Raw genomic sequence first — 27,028 nt, 5'->3', positions numbered from 1 at the left:
GTTAAATTTATTAATCTTTGTGCATCAAGGCAAAACATCATGTATTGTGAAACGGAGGGAGTATAATTTATGAAATTAAATAAAATATAAATTAATTCATTTATTTTATTTTATCATATCATAAAATTACTTTTATATCCAGAAAATAAAATTTACTTTTATATCCAGAAAATAAAATTTTGATTTCTAAAATTATTTTACAATAAAAATATTTTTAAAAAAAAAATATTATTTGACATTTAAAATATAATTTAATTTATATAACTTAATTATATTTTAAATGTGAAATATTATTTTAAAAAATAGATATTTTAATTATAATGTTTATTTTAAAATGATATTTTTTTATAAACATAATTTCTAAATTATTAAATAGGATAAATTAATTATATATCTTTTTAACTTTATATGTTAATATATTTATATTATATATTAAAAATAAAAATATTATATATTATATACTAATTTTAAGAATAATTTTAAATAGCATATTCATACTGCTTTACCAATCATCTTATTAAACAGTTTAACAAAAATATACAGCTTCTGCAGCATACTGATTCTATAGCATATTACTACTGCTTTATCATTTGCTTTGCCAATCAAGGCTTAGGTATTTGCTTGTACGTGCAAACATAATTTTTTATGACTAATTAATAGTTTATGTCTTATTAATTATATTTTTCTCAAAAAAATTAGATTAAACTTCAAATTATTTATAAATGACAAAAGTTTTTCATCAAAATATATATTTACTATTGTGTTTCAAATTTTAAAAACACTCAAATTTTATAATTTTTAGAAAATATCTTTATAAAATGTTTTTATTTGATTAATATTTAATAGTAAAATGTTTAATATCTTAATTTAAAATTTATAATAGAAAATATTATTTTTAGAAAACAACACAATATATAATTATCTTTTTCTTAGATATGCATTTTTGATAATTTTATTATACTAAGTATGATCAATTATCTAATATAACATATAAGTTTATTATTATTAATATAAATTCGTCTTTAATTATATAATAAATTATATATATAAATTCATTAAGGATAACATAGTTTTTAACCGGTCTAACTTTTAACGTGAGAGCTTGAATGCGAAAAATTACTTTTTAAATACTAATATAGATTATTAATTTATTTTGATAAAATGTAGTATATCATTGTTACATATATATATGGAAGCAGATGTATTTTTAGGTTTAGGCTGTTGTTTTTTTTTTTTTTGGTAAAAGCTTTAGGCTGATGTTGATTTCAACATAATGTAAAATTGATCATAGGGTCTAGAAATCTACGAAGAAATCTGTCTTGTATATCTTTTGGTAAAAAGGTATGTATATAAATTATTTCTTTTATGTTTCGAATTAGAACACATACATCTATGTCACCATATGATTTCACAGAAAGAAAATGTTTTTTACAATTAAGATTCCGAATAATAACACTCGCAACTGCTTTGACCAAAATTTTTCTTTTTACATGATAAATTAAATTGACACCACTGGATAATTTTTTACTGGGAGCTACAAATTGTTAGGGAGCGTGAACTTTTGTTAATATTGAGGAAATATTTGCACTGCATCCTTTTCAATGATAATTCACATACTTAACTAAAAAGTGCAAATATATAACAATACAGTGCAAATATATACTCCCTCCGTAATGTCAACAAATTATAATTTGACATTACATAAATATATACTCCCTCCATAAGTTCATACTTCTCAGTGGAAATATTTGCACTGTATTGCTATATATGGTACAATATCAACAAATTATAATTTGACATTACATAAAAAGGTCTATGGTCGACTAGTCAACAAATCTATTCATATGGACATATTTTCCAAAGAAGCTGGATTCAGTGGAGTTGCTTGCATGGATAATTCACTTCACTGGTAATCAGAAGATGACACCAGTTAGACGACAACAGTCAACAGCTTTAAGTTGTATGTCAACACTTTTGCACAAACATGATATGATTGCTTAAAGAAGGACTTGACAGTCCACACTTCCAACGCCAAGCTCTCAGTGCCATGCCTAGAGTAACTGGGGCCTAAGGCAAAAACTTATTCATTTTATATTAAAATAACACAAATAGTAATATGAGTGCAATAATAACTTTTAAAATGTAAAAAGTAAATAAAATAATTGTTATTTATTTATTTATTTGGTATTTCATATTTTAAAATTATTTATATGAAAAAGAGAAACATTCCTTGCTCTTATACAAACTTCTAATGGCAAAGGTTATAAATTGTTTAGTGGGAATTTATCTATATATATATATATATATATAGAAAAAGTTTTCAACATTAAAAAGATGGTTGGTGTCCACAATAATAAATAAAAATAGAGATGAATGTTTGAAACAAAATTATTGAAAGAATACATTGTTTTTTTGGTAACTATATTAGCATTTTGCTTACGAGTATTGGTAAATCTGAGGCCCCAAAATTAACAAATATGAGAGCGCCCCAAGGCCAATGCCTCAAAATTTATACCGTAGGCACTCTCTGCAAACTTTATCCCGACATCCTCACCTACAAAATATAATAAAATAATTAAAAGTTAGAAAGAGAAGAGACAAAAAAAAGTTTTTGATAAATGAGGAGAGAAGAAGTTTTAATGGGGTTCTTGCTTGAGAAACCCTAGTTACTCTAAACATATTGTTTTCTATTCAGCTATTAGTCTAATTAAACTAAAAGAGCTAAGAACATACTTGTCTAAATAAAATATCAATACTTTTATTTTGTACGTTCAAAAAAAATACTTTTATTTTCTAAGAACTCCTACTCAGGGATAATGGTGCTCATAAAATATTTTCCAAGAAGAAAATCTATGTAAAGCAACAACACATACTTAGACGTTGATTAAAGTTGGCAAACTATTTGCAAGAACATTATGCTAATTATTATCTAATCAATAATTACAGAAAAAAACATTTAGAAATACATTTAGAATACCATGATTAAAGTTGGCAAACATTTTCATTTATAAAATATTAAATTAAAAAAATTATAATATCAAAATATTATATTCATGTTAAAATTATATTTTAAAAATACAATTAAAATAATACTATACTTAATTAAAATATATAAATTAATATATATATAAAATTAGATATGATATATTATTTTAAATAAAAAATATATATTTACTATATATATATATTATTTATAAATGAACCAATTATATATGAATCATTTAATGTTATATCAATCATTTTAATAAATAATGAAGCATATAACTTCTGCATCATACTGTTTTTGAGCATATTGCTAAGAATTTTTCATCAGTTATACCAATTGGGGCCTTGTTTATCATGACACATTATCCTTTCATTTGCAAAAAGAAAAAAAAAAAATATATATATATATATATATATATATATATATGTCAGAAACATAAGTTAATTGGTTTATTTAGAAACAATACACAGTAAATGCAAAAGTCACAATGTCACGCACAAGCACAAACAAACAGTGGAAACACTAATCAAGTTCCAGTTTCTCCATCCAACAGGCTCCAAAGTTGCTCAACGTCAAACGCGGAGGTTGCGCCCTTTTTTATTGCTGTAGTTTCTGGAAAGAGCGCAGCTGGATCTTGGCTCTCATCTAGCAAACTTTCCCACCACCTATTCTGACCATCCATTAAATGACTAACAAGCTCAGATTTATCATCATCTTTGTTACATGTGATTATATTTTCAGAAACATTATTAGTATCGTTGTGTCCAAGGCATAGAGGAACAATGTCAGCTTCTGGCATGCCATTATTATGGCTGCAGCCGCTGTTAACGGTGAAGGATCGAGGTCGAGGTTTGAAAACGTCGATTTTTTGGGCTGGTGTGGTATAAGAGCAAGGAATGTTTCTCTTTTTCATCTGGGTCTTACAACCCGGTTCATGTTTCTTACTCAAATGGGTGTTCCAGTAATTTTTGACGTCATTGGCGGTCCGACCGGGTAATCTACCAGCAATTAAAGACCACCTAAGCATGCATTTGAAAAATTAGGGATATATTTGACTTAGTAATGGATCATTTACATATGAAATAAATTTAAGTACTTTTTATCAAAAAAAAAAACAAATCAAATGATTAGATTAGACCGAATGAGGATACGAAATACAGTTGAATTTGTGTCTTGAATGTAAACCTGTTTCCTAAAAGCTTATGAAGGCGCATAAGAAGATCAACTTCATCGGAGTTGAGTTTTCCTCTCTTGATACTTGGCTTCAAATAGTTCAACCATCTTAGTCTACAACTCTTCCTGCACCGATTTAGACCTACAAAACCAATAATTGACATTTAATATTATTAAAAGAACGAGCAAAAACTGCATTCGCGTCTCCTACTCCATATGTTCCTAAAAATAGGATGTTTTACTGAAAATTTTGATGTTTCAATTATCCAATACTAGAGTAAACCCGCCCTACGGGCGGGCGGAAAATTAAATAATTTTAAAATTTTTGTTTTAAAATGATTATTTTATCCAGGTCATTATTTTTAAAATTGTTTTCTTTCAAGTCAGTTTTGTTACTATTTAGTAGGTTTCTAATACAATTATTGTGATTTTTAATAATATTGTATTATATTTTTATTATGTTAGTATATATATTTTAACTTATTTGTTTCGTATAAATCAACTAATTTCATTTCTTCTATCTTTGTTTGTTGTCAGACTATTTTATATTTTTTTCTTTGTTCGATTATGTAAAGACATATTTTTATTTTCATATCATTATTAATTTAAATTAACTATAATTTTGTATATTTTATTCATTATATAAACTACTTTCATAATTATATTTTATTGTTTATAAAATTTAAATTAGTTTTTAGTAATATATAATTTAATGATGCATATAATTTTCTAGTATATATTATGAATATTATTACACCTTTGCTATATTTTTATCTGAATGACATAAATAATAAATAATAAATCTACATATAACATTTAATTGCTTTTTATTTTTAAAAAGTTATCATGTATGATTTTTTGCATATTTATTAGGTACACATACGTGTTTTAAAAATACTTTCATCTATTTTTTTAAAAATGTGTATTTGATTGTATATATTCAAATTTACAATATCAAATTAAATATTTAATAAACTTAACTAATACTAAATAATTTTCAAAAATAAATTAAAAGTAAACAATGTTTTGCTAATATTTTTTCATTTTTATTATTAAGATTTTGGAACAAAGAATATTGAGTATTAGATATTGGCTTCAACTTGATTTAATTAGTTATAATTTGTGGTAGGGACGTTGATAAGCATGTATAATACTTTTTAATAGATAAAATGTTGACTTTCGGTTAATAATACATTTGATGTTTGTTACAAAATTTCATAACTGTTTTCTGTAGCTGATAAAAAGAATTATTGTACATTTTTTGCGTAGCATATTCATTTATAATATAAGATAATTGATATTTTTAACTGTTGGAAATGTGTTAAAATTTAATGTTTTAATGTTTTCGATGGTATCTTCAGATATTACATTTTTCATAACAACTTTGCAATATTTTAAATCAACACAACACATTTACTTTTAGCAAAAAAAAAAAAAAAACTTTGCAATATTTTGTATCATGTACATTCTAAATAATTTATTTGCCGAATCTTTAACACTCTTTATTGTTTAGAAATCTTATCAAATAAACATTGTTTGTTATATACTTTTATTTTTATTGATAATATTTCAACGCTACTTAGAAAACTATTGTTTCTTGCATCTAGTGGAGTTTTTTTTCCATTACTTCATTTCCTTCCAGTGAGCATCAACTTCGACTCTTTCACCATTATATAATAACAATATACTCTTACACAGCTTTGTAAGCAAAGAATTGTATAGTATTGAATTGATAACCACCCGACAACACTCCCCTTTGCACTGTCACCACAGCGATCCGTAGGCCCATCACCGCCAGGAGAACACACAACAAAAGAAAGTCTTCCAAAGGCTGTTTTGGTGTTTAGAAACCGGTCTGAGATTTGCAGCTGAAAAATCTGAGAATCAGAAACCAATAGCTAAGACTGTCTCTTACAACCCAGCGTGAGCAATCACATTCTTCACCTTGCTCTCCTTCAACATCTTCACAACTCTCCAGAAATGGCAGATTAAAACCAATCTCACCTCTCTTAGATAGTTTGCTCTTCAAGCTACAGTCGGAGAATATAACTGGACACAAAAACAGAATTCCATCTACTATATTTTCTGTCCTTTTATGACATTTAGACCTACACAATATCTCTGCCTGAGAACTTTTCGGTATAAACACTGCACCTCCAATATATTTTCCAACACTAAACTCCTCGTGGTTAGAAACTTTTACACAATACTGCAACTCAACTCGGCAATGATGGCTTCTGTGAAATATGGAGCTGGAACATGACTGTGCTACAACCTGCTTTCCTCTTGCTCCTTTCAGAATAATAAGAGCAGGAACGTGATGGCATTGATGCTTGGTTTGAGCCAGACTTACCATTAATAAGACGGTCATAGTTTTCGTCTGTCCAAAGAAGTGTACACAAAACATTTTTTGAAAGTGGCAGTGTATTATAAGTTTGTCTTTGAAGAGATTGTTCAATAAATTTGTGGATAGCTTGGCTGTGTGTGATTCACAAATATATTTAACAAATAGAACTTGATTCCTGGATGATAAATAGTCGTTGGACTGAACTTGATTAGTGGAGTGAATAGAAAATGATGGAAATAAGATTAGTGCATAGAATGTGTTCCGTTAACACTATTTTGCAAGTTGAAGTGATCAAAGCAAATAGAACTTTACCCCTAAGTAACAAACCAAATGGGAGACCAATCTTACAATCTAGAAGAGCTTTTGACACCTCGTCACATGTTACATTCGGTGCTCTTAAGAAGATTGCAATGTTCAGGTATTTCTTGGATCAGCCACCATGTTATAATTCTTGGCCAAAGGCATCATTGACGTTCAGACAGGTTCCTTTGGAGCAGAACTTTCTGAATTCCAACCAAGCAGACGCTCCATCCAACCAAGCTGAGTACATTCCAGCAGCTGAGAGGGACGGTGATGGTATCCTCAGACATGATTAAGATTTAACAATAACTATGGAAGCTCTGTATGTTGAGAGAAAGCCTGCATAATAATTTGATTGTCAATAACATGCGTTTGAATGTGTGGAGAGGCTGACGTCACCACACCGACAATAAGAAAGCATGTTACCACGGCGCAGATGTCGTCCCAAAGAGATGAAGATGAAGTGAGTCGGTGTTGCCATTTAAACGGTGCCGACGAATTGAACTTCCGCAACGCCACCGGCGAGTAAACCAAACACTACGAAAGCTCTTCCCACAGGTTCGCGGGCGCTAATGGAGTAATTGTCTTGAACCGTCAATCAATTTCTTCAAAGAAAAGTAAGAACTCTCATCCTCATCTCAACTCATCTCCTCACACAGAATCTTTGCCATAGCCTTCCGAAAATCCCCGCTTCACAGTGAACGACTGTTGTAAAGATCTTCCATCACCATGTGGCTTGTGTTGAGCCAACTGTAGATAAGACAAAAAAAATTATCAAAAGCGATCCGAAATGTTTATCTAACGATCTTGGGGAGAGGAAATAGAAAGACAAAGAACCAAACAAAACCTAGAGTTTGATAAACATCAAACAAAAGCTACTACCTTGAAGTTTTATTAGAATTTGCGAGGATGATGTTCAAGGGAAGGATGCTAACCTTTATATTGTGTAGATTACACCGCCTCACAGAGAGTAAACTCGCATTCAACGTCAGATCGTGCCTCATTTCGGTCTTTGGAGTTAAGAAGGTCATAAAGGCTATGGATCTGTAACTTGGAGCGTTTCATCTAATTAGGAGAGTAACCAGAACGACGCCATCGAAGATCAACAAAGAGATACCTCGAAACTCCCATCATTTTTGTTTGGGAACTGTTTTGGTGTCGATGAAGAAGAAGAGCAGAAACCCTAATCGGCTTGCATCTCTCATGATTTTGAAATGGGCCTATTATTATTGAGATCCAATATGTATCAAAACCGTAATTGAAAACACCAGCCCACATCAAGCTTTAATGAAACGCAGAGTATAACATGAGCACGAACACGTGTCGCATTGTTAGAATTCGATTTAGTGACGTGGCAAGCTGAGAAGAAGAGAATAGTCTTCTTTATAGTATTAGATATAAAATGTTTTCAATTTTCTAGGTAACTTTTACTTTATTAAAAACTGTGAACCCAATCATATTTTAATAGTCTATTTTGTAATTGGTTGAACACCATTAATTTATAGTTTTAATGATATTTTCTAAACAAAAAATAGTTTTCTTAATATGTATGCTTCTACCAAAATATCTTATATTTAAGAACAAAGGAAGTAAAATTTTATCACGAAGGATCAAAGTACACCAGAATAAACAACATATTCCACACAAACACACGGGTTCGTGCAGAAAAGTTCACTAATCAAAAAAGCTCTTTCTCAAAAAAAAAAAGAAAAACGACGAATCAATAAAGAGAGTTGACATTTTCTCGCTTTGTAATTAAACATGAAGAACGCAAATGTTTTTTTTCATGAAAAACATTAGAACATATGAATCTATGATTCCTTCATTAAAACGAAAAGAAAAACAATGATTGTGTACCCCGGTGTTAATTAATTTCCTAATACTAGACAGAGAGAAAGAGAATAAATGTACTGAAAAATAAAAAGAATATACGTACTTATTAGTTATATGTGTGTGTGTGTGTGTGTGTGAAAATTAATAAAAGTAGCATACCAGCTCTTATGTTATCAAAAAAAAAAGACATACCAGCTCTTAAAGGAACTTGGTGCCATTTCCCTTCTCCATACTTATCAATGCATTGCCTCAAGAGATTATCTTCTTCAGCAGTCCATGCACCTTTTTTCAACCCTTGGGACGAACCCTCCATGGACCAGCTATAATTTTAGAAGTATCTAACCAAATTTTATTTTAAAAAGTTATACGTAAAGGCAGGCTTGAGGAAAAGGGTTTCTATTGTGGCTTGACAAATCCTTCGAGGACTTTATTTATACACGTGACGGGCAAAGAGAAGTGACGTGCATGTCTAACATCCACATTTTTGTCGTGTCTTTTTTTTTAACAACTTCCAGGGTACGATGCAGAAACAAAAAAGGTTCATAGCACATTTTGTCGTGTCTAATTTGCTAATTTAGTTATTTATGTTCTGCTACTGATTCAAACTAAATACAGAAAAGGTTCATAGCACTTAGTCCATTTTCGTCATAGCATAGCATATCACTTAGTCTCTTCATATTTTTCAGTACTTTAAAGGAAAAACATGCCTCTTAGCAAAGTTAGCAGAAAGGACGATTAATGATTGGTGGAAAGGTGGTTTATATGATTAAAAGAGAGAACAGCTTCATGCACCAGAGTTAAAAACAGAATAGAGAGAGAGAGAGAGAGAGAGAGAGAGAGAGAGAGAGAGAGAGAGAGAGAGAGAGAGAGAAGAGAGAGAGAGAGAGAGAGAGAGAGAGAGAGAGAGAGAGAGAGAGAGAGAGAGAGAGAGAGAGAGAGAGAGAGAGACAGAGGGTTGATGTATGAGTACACAACTTGATAAGTAGCGTATTGTTTTTCTGTCAACAAGTGTATGTAGACAAAAATCAGCTACAATAATTATGAGTACACAAATCACTATTTTGCAAATTGTTCCGTATTTAAAGTGTCTCACATTGTGAGTATGTACTTTTGGCTAGGGAGTTCAGAAATATGTAACTTGAACCTCATTTGATATTAAAACAATAAGATTTGATGAAATCCATCATAATCGTTTGACTACAAATTTCATATTTAACGTTAAACCTGTAAAGATTGGAAAGCAAAGTCAACTCTGGAGTGATTCTTTTTTGAAATTTGTAAGTATATCTTGGTATGTGCATGTATTTACCACAGAAGTAGCCTACATTATAGTTCTCACTGGTTTCAGTTTCACAATAGATGATCTTGGTTGATATCTTACTTCCTGTAGTATCAGACGCAATCTCTTAAGTCTTAGCCGGAACAAACTCTGTTTTACTGTAGTTTTCCACTGTAACCGAGACACAAAGTTGGACTTGCCTACCCTTCTAACAGAGAGAATCTTCTCCAGATCCTTGGTTCCACTATTCAGCATGTGAATCTGCTTTCTAGTTTCAGATTTTTTTAGACAGTTCTTCCTTGAGTTTCTCATTCATCTCATATGCTTGTAAGTGACCCGTGAATTCACCAAAATCCATTGTGTCAGTGTCTAATGCAGTGTCCATAGCTGTCTTCTTGGATTTAACTTTGAGGGTAAACATCTGAGAAGTTTCTTCCAAGCCTTTTGTCTTTGTATGTCTTTCCCATTGTTTGTGCTTCATTTGCTGTTGCACTCAGTTTTCCACTGAGTTCCTCAAATGATTAATTCTCATCCATCTGCAGATTTTCAAACTTAGATGCAAGCATATCGATTCTTGATCTTTTCACATTTGATGATCACCATTTGTCATTACTAAACAGGACCCGAGCAAGTCTCTCTTTCAAATAAGATGCAATTAAAGTGTTGAAAACAAAAACAAAGGTCAGAAACACATAAAAACCATATCGTTGATTCAGTAGTTTTTTTTTACATTTATCATAACAAGTATGCTGAAATCTCATCTTTGTTAATCCTGCACAATGGTATCAACAAAACAAGTGAGAATAATGATGAAAGAAAACAAAGTACAACAAGTCAAGGAAGTTGTTGAAGTTAACTGTTTATTTTGAATTGTTCAAGTTCTTGAAGTTGCTTGTTTCTTTTGCTAAAATGTGGTGTCTAGAGTGGTAGCTTTATGGGGCTTTATAACATGTGTAAGGGTAGAGAAAACAGAGTTCATTACTCTGATTTTCTTATATGAATATGTAGTAGAAGATGATGTGTAAAATGAGAGAAAAAAATCAGTTTCTCCATCTCATCTTATGCTATCTACTTGATTTCATCTCATTCTTTGTTTCCTCTCTCTACAACAAAGTGTGTTATGTTTTTCTTGTTAGAGTAAGAACACAAAACCAGAGAAGAGTTTTTTCTTTTCAATTTATAAAAAAACAATTGGGGGAGTTTTGGTTTAAAGCCCATAACTCCCCCACGCCAGCTTCATAACTAGTATATTTTCTAACAAACTTGATGTAATAAGATAATAGATCTAGTAAGCAACATCCTCATGCTCATTTATACTCAGAAGACCTGACACATCAATCCACTCAAGCTGAAGCTCGACCTCTCCACACTCAACGTTCTGGAGCTTAAGGAACATATTCTGGACAATCTTTCCATTGTTCCACACAATCTTGCTCTCTTCTGATAGACAGTTCTGCCTGCTTGCCTGTATCTTCATTATTACAGTTCCTTCGGGGAGTCCTCTGAACTGGTTTTGGATCCTGATGGCTTCAAGGAATGGATCAATGTGAAAAAACGCATCTCCCATCTTATCATCCCTTGAGAACCAGTCCCTATCGTAAACCATCTGTATCATCACAAAAAAAAATACCCACTTTCTTGCTATGTTCTGTTATGTATTCAAAACTTAGAGCAAGTTGTTGTAATGTTTGATCCACGTACGATTTTGATAGGAAGAACTGGATCAGAAATAGAGAGTGTCAAGTCTTCGTTCCATTCTGGATTCAAATTCTTTTTCACCACACGAGTTCGTAATTTCTGTGTCAAAAGAAGAAAAACATAACACCATATATTCAAGTGTAATTTCTGTACATGTAAAATTAAATTTGATCATTTTATATGGTTGTGACAAGGTCAGAAACAAGAACTACTATTTTGAATGATAAAATCAAATCCTAGGAATTTCTCATTAGTAAAACTGAACTACATTTGACGTGTTGATACTTAAAACTCGCGTTGCATCAAACCTATAATTGAAACACGTATGTATTTTCTGTCTCATTTTTTTTGGTCTCATTATAACACGATAAGTTGATTATATTCACTTTTTAACTGAAATTCTCTCATCAGATACATCAGAAAATCTGAGCAGCACAACCAGATTGGTGACCAAAAAGATCCATATAAAAAAAACGGGACAAACTTGAATATATACGGAACCTAAGAAACTGAATTACAAACTCGAAATTCGTGAAAAGTTAGGAGTCTGGAATATACCTGTTGGCCCATACGAACAATGACGTAAGGATCGCTACTTTTGGAATCTCTAATGGCGAGATTAACACCTCTAATCACATGAAGTCTTAGAAGGCCTAACATATTCTCCATTTTGCGTTTTTTTCCTCTCTCTTTTTTCAGAGTAAAAAAGCTTTGGTATTTCCTCAGATGCAGAAATTTAGATTATAAAGAAATTGACTTGACCGAAAATTTTGTAATTGACTGACATCGTAACCTCTGAAGTGACTTGCTTCTCTTATAAGCACCTCATATTCAGTCAAAACCAAAGAATAGGTCTCCTGTTCTATTTTTTCTTTTTTCGAAATTTCATATATTTACGAATTATTTAATCATATTTCTTTTATAAACTGATTTATTTCCTTAAAACGCTAGAATGTGTGATAAAAAAAATTACTTTTCATATTTAGCTTTATATATATAGATATGCCTAAAACGATAACATTCCATATTACCTCCATATACCTTTTGGTTCTTAAAGTTTTTACTATGACGCGGTTTGCACGCGTCAATCAGTTCAGATGGTGTTTAATTCTGATAATGGTTCATTAAATAAGTGCTTAAACCCGAGAAAAAAGAGCTGTTAAATACGAGTATAGAAGATACATATTCGCATTAGTAGAAAAATGAAAATTTATAAACAAATCATAAATTAAAATATCAATTATTATAAAATACGTTACTGTAATTTGTAAGCAATAACAACAATCAAAAATGGTTTTTAGTGATAAAATACTCTTCAATCTAATTTTGAATTGGAAAGAAATCCCTTAGTTAGCTTTTACTTATAAACTGTTAATGTATGTCATTCTCCTTTTACAATTTTATGACAAAATGTGATAGACCTTAACAATTAATAACTTAAAAATTAATGACGTAAAAAAAATAATAACTTAAAAATTAATTGGAGGATTTTTTTCTTATTCAAACATAGTTGAAAATTATTATTAATAAATGTCATTTTTGACAACATAAAAATCATTTTTGACAACATAAAAATCATTTTTATAAAGTCAGTTTAAAAAAGAAATAAAAATTAACTTTTCTCTAAATATGATTTTCTGCTGACTAAATGACTGTAAACTAACTATAGGACAATGAAAAGACAAAAAAAAAAAGCTATAGGACAATGGTAGCCTCAGTAGAAAAAGAATAGGTTGCAGAACTAATTAAAGAAAATTCCGCTATCGACTAGCAATTGTCACAGATTATACAAAAAAAGTTATAGAAAAAAAGTTAGGTTATTGATGGTGACCTTTTACCAAACGAAAACTTTCGTTGATTGTCCGGCTTGGTAAAAAGAAAAAACTTTGTCTAGCTAGAAACTTAGATGAAACGAATTTAACGAAACGATACAGCTGCGGGTGTTCTTATATGCCCCCACAAATAATATGTCGTTGATTATACCTCATAACACTGCATCCATAGTTCGAGTAATATAATAAACTTTCGACGTCAAAAAAAAAAAAAAAACACCGCATCGATATTATACATGTACGCAACAGAGGTCCATTACTTAATCCAAATTCTAATAACAATGTAACTATATATATAAGGATACACCACAAGTCAGATAGACATGTTACCGTCAACATCTTGTTCCTTTGTAAACCGGAACCCGACACTGTCCGGTCTAGTTTTTTTTTTTTTGTTTCGTTATTCCCTCTGTTTTTATAATATCATCCAAAGCGCTCTCCCCCACAATCTCTGTACGTACACATTAACCAGAGAAACATCAGCTTCCGATGTTTTAACGAGGGAGAGAAAGCCGGGACAGTGTCCCTCTCCGGCAACGTCCTCTTACATGGCCTCGTACAGAACCCGATGTTCTAGAAGATCAGACAGAACGTTTCTCATGTTGTCTAGCGACACGGGTTTGAGCAACACGCCGTCTAGACCAAAGCTCATACATCTCTCCTTTGTGGATTTGTCGGTGTTACCAGTGAGCGCCACGAGCAGTGGCCTTTGGTGGCGTTTTGTGAATTTCTCGTGTATACGGAGAGCGATCTGGTAGTTTTCGACCCCGGGGGTGCACACGTCCATGAAGACCACTCTGTGCTCATGGGATACAACTCTGAGACACTCCTCGCTTGAACTCACCGTGGCCACTTCGCATCCAAGGTGTACAAGAAGTCCCTTCGTCACCATTCTACTTACCCTGCGAACCAAAGCAAACATCAATCGCTGATAACAAACAGCAGAAAGATAGAACTAATAGGCTTGTACTAACCCATTCTCATCCATGACAAGAACCTTCAGTCCAGCGAAATTAACATGCTGTGGATTGGCTGGAACTTTTGGAATGCCAGACTGTTTAGATTCGTTTGAAATCCCAAGTTTAACATCAAAGATAGCAGTGCATCCTTTTCCAACACCTTCGCTCTCAATCCAAATGTTACCCTCCATCAGATTCACAAACCTTGACATATGAGCAAACGTTTATCAGTACCATAAGAGAAGAAAAAAAAGGATTTTAAATAGGGCTCAACCTCTTGGAGATGGCGAGACCAAGCCCACTACCTCCCGAGCTTCTGGTCGCTAAAGACTGTGTTTGAGCAAATTTAGTGAATAGCTTGGGAATGTCTTGCGGATTGATTCCTGCTCCCAAGTCTTTTACCTATGGTTGAATAATCGTCAATAGTAAGATCTATGAGAGTACTCTCATCTGTGGTTTAAGGGACCAAAGATACTAACCTTTACTCTCAAGTAGAAATGACTACCAGTTGGCACCACAAAGAAGTCAGGAGGAGCTCGGTTGTCTGACTTTGTGACAAGAGCAGTTACGGAGATGCTACCTTGTTTTGAGAACTTCACAGCGTTACCAACAATGTTTAATATTATCTGCATTAGCCGTTTCTCATCCCCAACCACAAACTCTGGCAAATCTGGTGCGAGGTTTAGTGTGATGGGTAATTTCTTAACAACGGCTATAGGCTTTATCAGATTAAGGACCTGCAACAAGATTCAAAAATTTCAACCAAATACTCTGACTTCTAAAACATGAAGCTGTTCTAAAATATACAAACAATGACATGCAGGAGTAGGCCTGCAGGTTTGAACTGAGCCAAACCAAAGGAAATTTTTCGTTTAGTTTGGTTCAGTTTGGCAGGTTTATAAAAAACTCCGGTTTTGGGTCCAGTAATCGGTTAGTTTGGTTTTTAAAAAAAAGAAAAAAATTGTTAACCAAATTTCAATCTGAATTAACCAAAATTTTGAACCGCAATAGCCCGGAATTTAACCAAAATATAATCAAAACCAAACACTTTGGTTAATTTTCGTAAAAAATTTAAAAATCGAATTATCCTAATGTACTCGCAGGCCTATGCAGGAGGTAAAATATGGTATTACCTCTCTAAATAAAGTATGAAGATTAAATGTCCCGAGCTCAAGTTGAAGACTTCCATCTTCTAGCCTCGAAAGATCCAAGACATCATTCATCAGAGTTGCCAAAAGGCTACTGCTTTTCAGCACTGTCTCCACCATCAACCTTTGTTCTGGGGTCAACTCCGTCTCTTGAAGTAAGGAAGAGAGCGCAATGATCGCATGCATTGGCGTCCGCATCTCATGGTTCATAACCGCCAGGAAATCATTCCGAGCACGGATCGCTGTTTCCGCTTCTCTTCTCGCTATATCAAGAGCCACGTTCTGCTCCATCAGAAGGTCCCTAGCTCGCATCGACTCTTCCAGAATCGCAGCATGTGAGAGAGCTACGGCCACCTACAATAAAAAAAAAGAGTTCAGACAAGCTCACCATAAGACATAAACTGAGCTCCAAAGTGTGTACATTACCTGATCCGCAACGACTTCGACTAGCTCCAGCTCATGAACATGCCACTGCCTCGCACTATCCGAAGGAAGCATCAACACCATAAGAGCGTATCGCTTCGTCGAAAGCTCAGGCCAATCATTAATCTGAAAATTCGAAAGGTGGAGAAGCGGAACCCTCACAGCCACCACCTCCCCGAGAAGATACTTCCCGGAGACAGGCCTCAGCCTCGCCACCGGGGAGTTAGGAGATATCTTCACAGCTCTGCTAGTCCCAAACACCTGGTTAATCACCGGCAACTGAATAGGCACCGTGTACTCAACAGGATGCTGCTGACGAAGCGTATACGAAAGCTGCAACTCCAAACCAGTCCTAGTGGGCATCCACAACGCACACTCCTCCAACGCCAACGTCCTCCCAAGTTCAACTAGTGTGGTTTTCAAGATCGTGTGCCTATCCAACGTGCTTCTAATCTCATGAGTCAGCATCCTCACGTGCCTCCCGGTCTCCTCCTGAGTCCGGATCAATCCCATCTCCCTGTCCAGCTCAGCAGCCTTGTTTTTCAAGAAGAGCTCGCGCGTCTTGACGCTGAGGAGGTCAGGGATGATGTGGACGAGCATCAACGCCGTGGCGCAGGAGACGACGGCGGTTAAGACCTTGGCGGTGGTCATAACGAGGGCGACGGTTCGGGAATGGGTGGTGAAGGTCCATAGGTTGATGAGGTGGGTGGCGCCGCAGAGGACGATGAAGGCGCCGAACTGGACGAGGACCCACCTGTAAGGGAAGACGGCTGATTTTTTGACGAAGTAGATGAGCTCGAGGGGGATTGAGAAGTAGGCGACGGCGATGAAGAAGTCTGAGATGTATTGGTACTTCATTAGGAGCTCGTCCGCTGGCCATTGAGGCTCGATGCAGTTGCAGACTTCCATCATATGTGGTTTGAGACTGTAACAGAATCGAGATATTAGGGTTTAATATGTAACGGATCAAACTCGATTAGGTTCTGTTTCGTAAACGTGAGTAGCTGAAACAGAAGAATTCGAATCGGAATCGATATAGAGAATAGTTCGTGATAACATTACAGAAGAATTAGATTAATCAATCAGTTTACTATGGGATCATAGAAGAAGCTTACTTGATCGGAAGAATGAATCGAATGGAATCGATTTGGGATTTTGAGAGAGAGACGACGGAGGAGGAGGAGGAGGAGGAGCAAGAAGAAGAAGGCGTTGGCAGCCCTTTTTATTAAGTCAAAAGAAAAAAATGGTTGGGTATAACACTTCTCTCTTTAACTTTTTTCTTTTTGTAACTGTGACATAATTTGTTTTTTTTTTTGGTCTAATGTACATGAATTTGTTGTCTTTTTAATATGTTATGATGATTAATTTTTCTTGGATTAATTATTAGATGGTAAGAAAATTGAGATAATTCGGAAAGAAATCTCCATGCATGTGCTGCTGGTGAAAGAACTTAGGAACAATGTATACACTTGTGTGTTAGGTGTAGTGGAGTAAAAAATATGAGGGGAAAAGGAAAGAAATGTATACACTTTTGTGTAAGATCCAGCACTCTCTCTAGATCGACGTTTATCCTCTTCCATAGGATTTATTCTTTAATCACGCCTTCTTCAGTTATTACTACAGTAACCTCGTCACGTTCCTTGGTTTCTTCTAGTACTTTGACCCATTTTTTGCTTGATAATTCCATATCCTTGAAAAATAGTTTTCCTGGCTACTTTCCCTTTGTCTTAGAACTTTTGACTTGCTCTTTTTACACTAGTCTTACTCACTTCCAAATTGTATTTTCTCTTGATCTCATGAGCCATCTCCTGTTCTTTAATTGTTGCCTTTGTCTTGTAACTTTTGACTTCGTCTTTTTACACTAGTCTTCTTACTCACTTCCAAATTGTATTTTCTCTTGATCTCATGAGCCATCTCTTGTTCTTTAATTGTTGATCACTTTAACATTTTAGACCTCCATGATCTAACAAATATATGATTAGTCACATAGACTTTTATTTGCATTTTATATCTTTTCTTCACTTAACTTCAGTTTCGGGCGGATTTGTCTCCATGTCAGAACACTTTACTTTCAGTTATCAAGACGGCATTGTCTCCGACTCCGACAACATGTGTCTCAGGTTCTCGTCAACTGCTCCGAGACTCTTCAACATTCCCCCGACTAAGTAATCTCTTGTGTGGCTTGAAGTAAACGAACTGCCTGACATATAAGAACCAGCTGAATATGCATTAAATTAGCCATCCCCACCAAGAAGTCCACCTAAAATGAAAACAAACCGGTAAATATGATGGAATTACTAGTTAAACAGTTTGTAATTTTGAATTGTAACCAGTTCAACAACTATAAATTAATCCCAACAATTTTAATTTCTTTTCTCCCTAGCCACTTTTCCTATCAACCACTCTTGGTAACACATTTAATCGTCCAAAATCACACGATATCAAAACTGAAATGACGTCTACGTGTGATATCAATACGGCAAAAGACAGTTGAATCACATGAATCTCTGGAAAAAGTACTTGGAAATATAAAAAAAAAATTTGAATGAAATCAAATCAACCTAACTCGATGATTGCCGACCGAGCATATGAGTAGAGGTTCCACACTCTAGAAATGGGACCAAAGATATTAAAAGGAGGAAAGAGTGGATCCCATTCTAACAAGGACAAGAGATTGAAAATAGAAACCTACGGGTATGGTTGGCTCACACTGGGCCACAAGTAACCCTTGTGGTTACAAATCTTCACTCCCCTCTATAATTCTCCTTCTCTGTCTTCTTCCTCTTCTTCTCTAAACATATCCCCTTTGGATTTTATCTTATTCCACTTCATCTATCTCACAAGGTTAGTCTCTTTCTCTCTGGCTTCCTCTCCATCAAAATTCAATCTTTACGATTCCTTATCGTAAATCATGGATTTTTCCTTGATGGGTTTGTGCTAGATTACCTTTACAATCAAGAATTTAAGTTTTCTCGAATTGATCTCAAAGCTGCTTACTTTGGTTTGTATTTTCGATATCTACAGAGAGAAGTTGTTAGGTGTTTTATCACTATGGCTCTTAACGTGAGCAAAGTTGTGCCCAGAAGTCCCATTTTAGCGAAGAGGGTTAACGCTTCAAGATCTCAAAGGGTCTTGCTAGCTTTCTCACCCAGAAAGGGCTCCTCCTCTGCTGAAGAATTACAAGGTGGTCTTTCTTGTACAAAGCCTGTCACTTTTGTTACTTCTCGTAGATCTTCTTCTACCTTGTGTTTCTTTGGGAAGTCTCAAGACACTGAAACTAAACCTCAGGAGGATTGTCTGGATTCACCTAAGTAAGTTAAGCTCTTTTGGTTCTTATCTTACATAGATCATGTAGCTGATGAGTTTGTTGGTGGTGTTTCAGCTCTCAAATTGTACAAAAGGAAGGTGAGAAGAAAGTGATGCCAAGGAGAAGAAGCAGCTCGAGCCAGGTTTTGGTGGAGTATGTGTCTAATGATGCTAAGTTTGTGAATGAAAGGGCTCGTAGTGACTTTGTCCTTCTATCTCGGTATTTTCTCACTATCCTGCGTCTATATAATAAAACTATACATTAGCTGTGTAAGAAGGTCTCTTATGTGTTAAAAAACTTATGTTTCCAAATCTTTTTAGTGGCATGATGAGACTTGACGCTCGTGCACGTCAGGACGTTGCGATTCTTGGTTCAGGGTTCCTTAAACTTGATGGTTAGTTCAGTAATTCTAGATTTGGTTCTCTTTCAGACAAACACATCTTGTCATGTCTTATTCCTTTTGTTTTACTGCATTTTAATCCCTTTCTTGTGGGGTTATTATGTAGCTCGGGCAAGAGAAGATACAGAGAAAATAGATCGTAATGTCAAGAGAAAGGCCGAGCGCCTTCATCATATTGCTAGTGTATGCTTATCCTCTCATTTAGACATTCACATATATCGACTACTTTTATCTATGTTTTATTTCTCATAATTAGTTTATGTCAATAGATATTAAAGAACATAGCTCAGTCTAAGTTGAAAAATGCCGCGGATAAGCATTGGAGTGATGGCGCCTTAGAGGTATGCCCTTCCATTTCATTTTCTGTGAAGTTTTGTGTAACTAATCAATGTGTCTGTATATGTTCTAGGCTGATTTAAGGCGAGCAGATTATCGTGCTAAACAAAGGGCAATGGAGGATGCATTAATGGCTTTAGAGGTAAAAGCAAAGATCTTGCAGTATTGATGTTTTTGAAATCATATTTCCTAATGGTTACACTTGTTGTGGTTGTAGTTCATCAAGAACATTCATGATATGATGGTGCAAAAAATGGTTGACAGCTTGTAAGAAAAATGCATACATCATCCTTGACACTTGTCGTTGCTTGAAAGCAAGATCTTAAGTTAATTTTGTTCATTTTGATAGGGTTATGTCAGAAACTGGTACCACGGACCGCATATCTCTGGAGAAGAATGGCAAAGCTCTAGACTTTTTCCCCGGGGAAGTTTCATCTGATCGCATATCTGCTATTGAGGTCTGATTAAATTGGGAAAAGAAGACTATGTGTTCTTAAGTATTCTTCTCTCTCTCTGATGGTTCCTTGTTGATGTTGAAGCAGGAAGCTTACAGGAGTATGGCATCAGCGCTCTCAGAAGCCGATGGAATTATTGACTACACTGACCCTGAAGAGGTCTCTCCAAAACCGGTCTTGTTTTTTTCCTTTGTTACACTATCTCTTATTCACAAAAATAATGTGTATTTGTTTGGTTTCAACAGCTTGAGTTGTTAGTGACAACTCTGATAGACCTTGATGCAATGGATGGTAAGAGTAGTGCATCTCTCTTGGCTGAATGCTCAATCTCTCCAGACGTCAATACAAGGTAAACTAAAAACCAAATGTGTTCTATTACATCTCTTAACAACTTTCTTTGGTTAGTTCTTCACTATTACAAATGCAAAACGTTGATGACGAAACGCGTTGTTGGGTGTAGAAAAGCGTTGGCTAACGCCTTGGCAGCTGCACCGTCGATGTGGACACTGGGAAATGCAGGCATGGGAGCATTACAGGTAATAAACATTCTTGCAAATCTTGCACTTGATAACTGTGTTTTGCAAATCTTTGATTGTTATCGTCCCATTGGAAGCAGAGGCTTGCGGAAGACAGTAACCCGGCAATTGCAGCAGCTGCTTCGAGAGCGATCATTGCGCTGAAGAAGCAGTGGGAAGTAGAAGAAGGTGACTCACTTAGGTTTATGATGAACTTTGAGAAACCGAGTGATGATGATGTTAAAGAAAAAGAAGAAGAAGATGGAGACAGTGACCATGACGAAATCTGAAGAAAGTGTTTTTTTTTTCTTGTAAAAGAATATTAAGTTTGTAGATAATTTAGAGTTCATAATAACTTTAGTTGATACAAAAACGAAACCATATGAAATATGTAACTATGAATGGTAGAAATATGAGATCCATGCTATATTAAGAACTGTAGAAACCGTCAAAATATTAAATTATATAATATTAATATAACTTGTTATTTTTGTCATCAACTTAAACATATACTCATCAATTTAGGCCATGCTAACCAAAAAAAGACTATATGTATTATAAAACGAATATATTATGAAACCAAAATATTACACACATGTATACGTTATTTGAAACTTCCTAATAGTATGGAAGTCATAAAGGACTTGGAAATCAATAGTGGGGGTTATTGGTTAGTGTATTTTGATGGATTTGAAAGTCCAAACTAAATCTAGTGTTATTGGTTCTATGATTTTAAAATATGTATTGAAATCATGTGTTATTCGTTTAATGATTTACAAATTCTAATTCAAATCAAGTGTTATTCGTTTAATGATTCATAAATTCTAATTCAAATCAAGTGTTATTCAATCATACGGATTTATTAATGGATTTATTAATAGATTTGATTTCATAATGTATTTGAATGGGTTTGCATGGATTTTTTTGTGAAAAATAGAAAGACCCAAATCCGAAGGAAAACCTTCGGATTTGTAAATACTAATCCGAGAAAATTTGAAAATTTGTATATTTTACTTGGATTTATAAATACTATATGGATTTCTAAATCAATAAAAATATATAAACCAATAACACCTAAGACAAATTCTCTTTTAACTTTTAGAAAGAAAAAAAAAAACTAAATTTAAATGAAAGCAAACACTATTTATTTGGTAAAAAAATCGCTTGAGATATGGAAGTCTTGAATTAATAATAGATTGACCCGCATGTTTCAATTTTTTTTTTGGTTAAAAAATCCGACCCGCGAACAAATATATTATACCTACACTCACCCCGCTTAATTTTGCGGGTAACCTGCGGGATCCACGTGTTATATATATATATATATTAAATAATTATTTAATTTAATTTTTCTAAAAATTCTACAAATAGTATATTTATAATTATTTTTTTTATATATTTTAAAATTTAATTTTTTTTTATAATTTTTAAGTTTTTAATTATTATTTTAAAATTTCTCATATTTTTCTAAAAATATATTTTTTTTACAAAAAAACATTTCTTTTTGCGGGTTGGCGGGCGATTCAAAATTCCCCGACCCGCATCTATCCCGCATAAAATACTCATAACCGCACTTGCACTCACACTGGCGAATCGATTTTTTTCGAATTGTTCGACCGTATCTGTCCCGTGGTGGGTTAAATGGAGCAAAAACCCGTGGCTGAAAACTCAATTTCTCAATCCTATTTGCATTCTGTAACCGCTGCGGTTATAAGGCCGTAAGGGCATCCACAATGGTGGGATTGTGTTTCAAGTCCCTTAGCATTTTTAATTAAACTTTTATTTTAAGGGATCTAAACTAAGGGACTAAGTGGATTATTAGTGGGACTTTGATTGTCCCTTAGTTTATTATTTAATTAATTTTTTTATTTGAATAAGTGATAATATATGTAAAGAAGTTTTAATTAAAACTTAGAAGATAGAAGTTTAACATTAAAATTGAAATGTTAAGAAAATTACAAAAAAAAAAAAATACAAAATCATAATTTAAAAAAACAAACAAACATTTATTCCAATACAAATAGAAACTTAGAAACTATATGTTATTTGGAAGATGTCCAAATTTATTCCATATATTTTCAATCAAATCATTTTTTAAACGTTGATGGGTTTCTCGATTCCGAAAGTTCGTCCGACGTTCAAGTGGACTCCGAACAAGAACTGTCTAATCCAAACTTATTACAGAAGAGAAAAGCTATCTAACATTCCTAACTACATCATTAATATAATGAGATTTGGTTTCAAACAAACTAGACTAGTTGTAACTAAGCAGTAATTCCTAACAACATCATCAATAATAATCCTAGTCTATTGCGAACAACTTGTGTCTTTCAAATACACGCAAGTGTCTTTAAGTTTCACAAAACTAAGACTCAAAGAATTACAAACTCAGGCAAGGCAGATAGATGATAGCAGAAACATAACTATGGCAAGGCAAAAAGAATTACGAACCAAGTTTCAGACGATAGCAGAAAGAAAACTAAACTACAGCACAAAACAAAACGAGCAGGATCTAAAGAGACACACACTACCAAAGAGACACACACTATTTTGTTAATATCAAACTGTAAATATAGAAATCACTCAACCTATTTTCTTACAGGATCTAACCACAAAAGTTTTTAACGGATGCTGTTTTTTAGCTACGAATCACGCATATAATCTAAAGAAAACAATCTCTCTGCCTACAAAGATACAAATCATACGATCGAACCATGTAAATCAATAAGCTTTTTTCTATTCCAAACCCTAGATTCTAACCATTTCATCTACGAGTTGAAGACCGTACCTTGACGAGATTGGGACGATTCACCGAGGATTTGGAGAGGAAAGAAGCTTGCGTACAGGAGCGGAATCGAACGGAAGTGGATTGAGATTTCAAAGCTGCGACCTCTCGATTGGAAGCTGCGACCTTTCGATTGGCAAAGACACACCAACGGAGACTCCAGTGGAAGAGAGAAGACGCAGGTGGAGTGAGGAGATCAGGTCCTCGATTTCGTTTGGAAAGGATCGATCTTTGATTCGATGCTTCAGTTCATCGCCATGGAGCTCTCCTTTTTGGATTTTGCGATTTCAATTTCAGGAATGGGAATGAGCCGAAACGACCGTCCCTTCGTCGTTTCCATCGTCCAATACCGTGTTGTCACGTCTCCTTCGGGACGAGCCCGATTGTCCCTTAATTACGGCCCGTCCCACCCATTTTAATTTTATTTTGATTTATTTTCGACCCAATAAAGAGGAAGGGACGGCCCAAGGCACGCCCGATGCAGATGCCCTAAGAACCTAGAAGATGTATTTTCGCTAATTATAGTGCTTGTTTTGTAAACACAGATTTTTAAGAAAACGCGTAAACGTCTCTGAGCTGGCAAGTTCTCTTTTATCGCCGACCCTTTGGTTTTTCCAATTAATATCTAAATGAAAAAGACGAAAAACACCCCCATAATCAAAATTATTAACAAGTTTGGCCCCATTGACCTAGACCTATTTAAGTATCTATCTCCCTTGAGCCGAAACCACATTCCCCCAATTTCTCAAAGACGATAAATCCCTAATTCCCCCCCCCCCCCCCCCCCCCCCCAATCGATTCGCACGAGCCGATTTCTACATCTTCTTCGATCCATCTTTTGATCTTTCATCTGGTAAAATTTCGATTCGTCTTTTGCTAATTTTTTCAGCTGATTCATATCCGTTGATGATTCATCTGATTGTATTCGATTCGTTTTCACTTTTCGATTGAGAATTTACGTCTGTTTTAGGTTTAGATCATAGGAATCTGTAGATCTAGCGCTTTGAGATATGAGTTTCCGTCGGATCTTTGATTTGTATATATAAGGATTGAATTTATATCTCTTTGCGATGAATCTATAGCTCGATTTGTTAATTTTGATTGTATTTTCCAGATTTAATTGAGCTGAAGATGGCGGACTCATTGAGTATGTCTCTAGATGAAATGGTTAAGAGGAGCAAGGCTGCTAAAAAGTCTGCTGGTAAAGGAGTTTCCCGAGGTGGAGCTAAAGGTGCTGGAAGAGGAGCTGGTGGACCTGTTCGCAGAGGTCCTCTTGCTGTGAAAGCTAGGCCGTCATCATTCTCTAACAAGGCAAGCTCACGAATCTGGGATCTTCTCTCTGTATGATTGGAACTCTGAGTTTACCTGTGACACCAAATAACGAAGCATACTCTGATTGATAAGCGAGTCTTTAAATGTTCTTGGAGAAGCACTTTTGATTTTGCATTCGCCTTGATCGTTAGTACAGATGATGACACACTTTTAGCTTTCCAAACTTCCTCTGGGACTCGCAGACTACAAAGCTTGTCTAACATCTTGTAGTTTATGAGAGTTCCTAGTCCTTGTGTACTTAGTGGTCTATATGGCCAAGTGTGATGATTTCAACAGGCCTAGATGAGCAGAAGTTTTTGGATTGCACTTTTAGTGGGGGGAGCTCTATTAGTCCATCTAGGGTCATCTGGATTGATGACTTTTGTGGTGGTTGGGGGGAATTTCAGCACACTTAGATAGATAGCTTATCCGTTTAAGTTGAGGAATGTGCACCATACATGAAGTTCATGTTTTGCCTCTGGCTACATCTGGTTTCTTTGGAGTCTGATGGCTGTCTCAGTTTATGATTCTCCAAGGACTATGTTTTTGGCATCAGAGACTGTGATAGCACCAGTGAGATTCGTATGAAGTTGGTCAAAAATTGCTTGTTTCACCACATTTTATCCTTCGATGGTTCTTGACTGGTATAGGTCTTTCAGATAAAAGGGTGGCTTCTCGTCTTTCAAGAAATTTTGTTGATTAAAATGGCTTCCAAGATTCTACAGACCCTTTTGGCTGACTTTATCTGTTCCACTTAACAGCTTAACCGCAGGAAGAAGAACTTGCCATGGCAGAATGGTTTGTTTGAAGAAAGCATGAGATCTGTTGGAGTAACTGGAATAGAGGTTGGAACTACTGTTTATGTTACCAACCTTGATCAGGGAGTCACAAATGAAGATATCAGGGTATTGCCTCGACTTCTATGGTTCAGTGCTTTGTTATTATGGTTCGATGTGGAGTTTCCTAAGAAAACGTTGTACTACCCTGTGGTATTTAGGAACTCTTTGGTGAGATTGGAGAGATGAAAAGATACGCAATCCACTATGACCAGAACGGGCGTCCAAATGTAAGTTGCAACAAATCTTTTACTTCTGTTTTCTTTTTGTCTGCACTGGTTTATCTGTTCTTTACCGATGTGCTGTGTGTGATACAGGGCTCGGCAGAAGTTGTGTACATGAGAAGAAGTGATGCATTTCAAGCTATGAAGAGATACAACAATGTCTTGTTGGATGGAAGGTCAATGAAATTGGAGATTCTTGGTGGAAACAATGAGGTCGCTCCTGTTGCAGCTCGTGTTAATGTAACCGGATTGAACGGAAGGATGAAGAGAACTGTTTCCATCGGGTATGTAGCCATTTATTTTAGCATAGTTGAGATTGCGCGTCTTTGATGATCAAGCGTGAAGACTTAAAGTGTCTCATTCTTGCAGACAAGGAATTAGAGGTGGGAGAGGAAGAGGAAGAAGTGCAGCTCCTTCTATGAGACGCCTTCCAATGTAAGTGATAAGACTCCGACCTCGCTTTCGGCTAATCATATGTGAGCGATCATGTATAGGTTTTATAATTTAATCATATCATACATTCTATTAATGGCAGTGGAAACCAACAAGGAGGTGGTGTGAGAAGTGGTCGAGGAGGGTTTCGTGGTAGAGGCCGAGGCCAAGCCGGTGGTGGCAGAGGGAATAAAGGCGGCCGAGGAGGAAAGAAGGCGGTGGAGAAGTCGGCTGAAGAACTAGACAAGGATCTCGAAACATATCACGCAGAAGCAATGAACATCTCTTGAGCAAACTCGATGCCTCTGCATCTTGCTCTGTGCTTTATCCTTGTCTAATGTTGTCTTTTCTTTCTCGAATACGCTCTTTGCTATAATTTCTTTTAGGATGCTCTGCTTTGGATTGTTTTTTATCGTCTCTTTTAACAGTCACCTTGGTTGAAGTTTAAA

At 34.7% G+C, this 27,028-nt stretch overlaps 5 protein-coding genes across 6 annotated transcripts; 2 read left to right on the top strand and 3 right to left on the bottom strand.

Moving 5' to 3' along the window:
- Positions 1-1,131: 1,131 nt before the first annotated feature.
- On the bottom strand, positions 1,132-9,035 carry PAP1 (transcription factor MYB114). The gene is made up of 3 exons (XM_009106954.3): positions 8,832-9,035; positions 4,172-4,301; positions 1,132-4,005 (listed from the first exon to the last, which is right to left on the bottom strand). The coding sequence occupies exons 1-3, from the start codon at positions 8,950-8,952 to the stop codon at positions 3,513-3,515; spliced, it is 744 nt and encodes a 247-aa protein (XP_009105202.1). The 5' UTR covers positions 8,953-9,035; the 3' UTR covers positions 1,132-3,512.
- LOC103831100 (protein C2-DOMAIN ABA-RELATED 2) lies at positions 6,726-13,421 on the bottom strand. The gene is made up of 5 exons (XM_009106953.3): positions 12,175-13,421; positions 11,620-11,715; positions 7,742-11,524; positions 7,233-7,556; positions 6,726-7,145 (listed from the first exon to the last, which is right to left on the bottom strand). The coding sequence occupies exons 1-3, from the start codon at positions 12,283-12,285 to the stop codon at positions 11,204-11,206; spliced, it is 528 nt and encodes a 175-aa protein (XP_009105201.1). The 5' UTR covers positions 12,286-13,421; the 3' UTR covers positions 6,726-7,145; positions 7,233-7,556; positions 7,742-11,203.
- A 257-nt stretch (positions 13,422-13,678) lies between these two features.
- ETR1 (ethylene receptor 1) lies at positions 13,679-17,301 on the bottom strand. Its single transcript, XM_009106952.3, has 7 exons — positions 17,094-17,301; positions 15,982-16,903; positions 15,541-15,909; positions 14,887-15,144; positions 14,682-14,809; positions 14,423-14,611; positions 13,679-14,350 (listed from the first exon to the last, which is right to left on the bottom strand). The coding sequence occupies exons 2-7, from the start codon at positions 16,888-16,890 to the stop codon at positions 13,993-13,995; spliced, it is 2,211 nt and encodes a 736-aa protein (XP_009105200.1). The 5' UTR covers positions 16,891-16,903; positions 17,094-17,301; the 3' UTR covers positions 13,679-13,992.
- A 1,301-nt stretch (positions 17,302-18,602) lies between these two features.
- On the top strand, positions 18,603-21,478 carry LOC103831097 (senescence-associated protein AAF, chlorolplastic). 2 transcript variants are annotated; one of them, XM_009106949.3, is made up of 13 exons: positions 18,603-18,822; positions 19,003-19,289; positions 19,361-19,504; positions 19,606-19,679; positions 19,792-19,868; positions 19,955-20,026; positions 20,095-20,163; positions 20,239-20,288; positions 20,371-20,479; positions 20,564-20,635; positions 20,722-20,825; positions 20,937-21,012; positions 21,093-21,478. In XM_009106949.3, exons 2-13 carry the CDS (start codon positions 19,030-19,032, stop codon positions 21,279-21,281), a joined length of 1,296 nt encoding a protein of 431 aa, XP_009105197.1. In that variant the 5' UTR covers positions 18,603-18,822; positions 19,003-19,029; the 3' UTR covers positions 21,282-21,478. The 2 variants fall into 2 exon arrangements, with proteins under 2 accessions (XP_009105197.1, XP_009105198.1); XM_009106950.3 differs by having other exon boundaries at positions 18,719-18,908.
- Positions 21,479-24,444: 2,966 nt separating this feature from the next.
- On the top strand, positions 24,445-27,028 carry LOC103831096 (THO complex subunit 4C). The gene is made up of 7 exons (XM_033274931.1): positions 24,445-24,629; positions 24,891-25,087; positions 25,849-25,992; positions 26,085-26,153; positions 26,241-26,431; positions 26,517-26,582; positions 26,683-27,028. Exons 2-7 carry the CDS (start codon positions 24,908-24,910, stop codon positions 26,867-26,869), a joined length of 837 nt encoding a protein of 278 aa, XP_033130822.1. The 5' UTR covers positions 24,445-24,629; positions 24,891-24,907; the 3' UTR covers positions 26,870-27,028.

This window comes from Brassica rapa, chromosome A07 (genome assembly GCF_000309985.2).
Source record: "Brassica rapa cultivar Chiifu-401-42 chromosome A07, CAAS_Brap_v3.01, whole genome shotgun sequence".
Lineage (NCBI taxonomy): Eukaryota > Viridiplantae > Streptophyta > Magnoliopsida > Brassicales > Brassicaceae > Brassica > Brassica rapa.
This window is presented reverse-complemented; position numbering and strand designations above follow the sequence as displayed.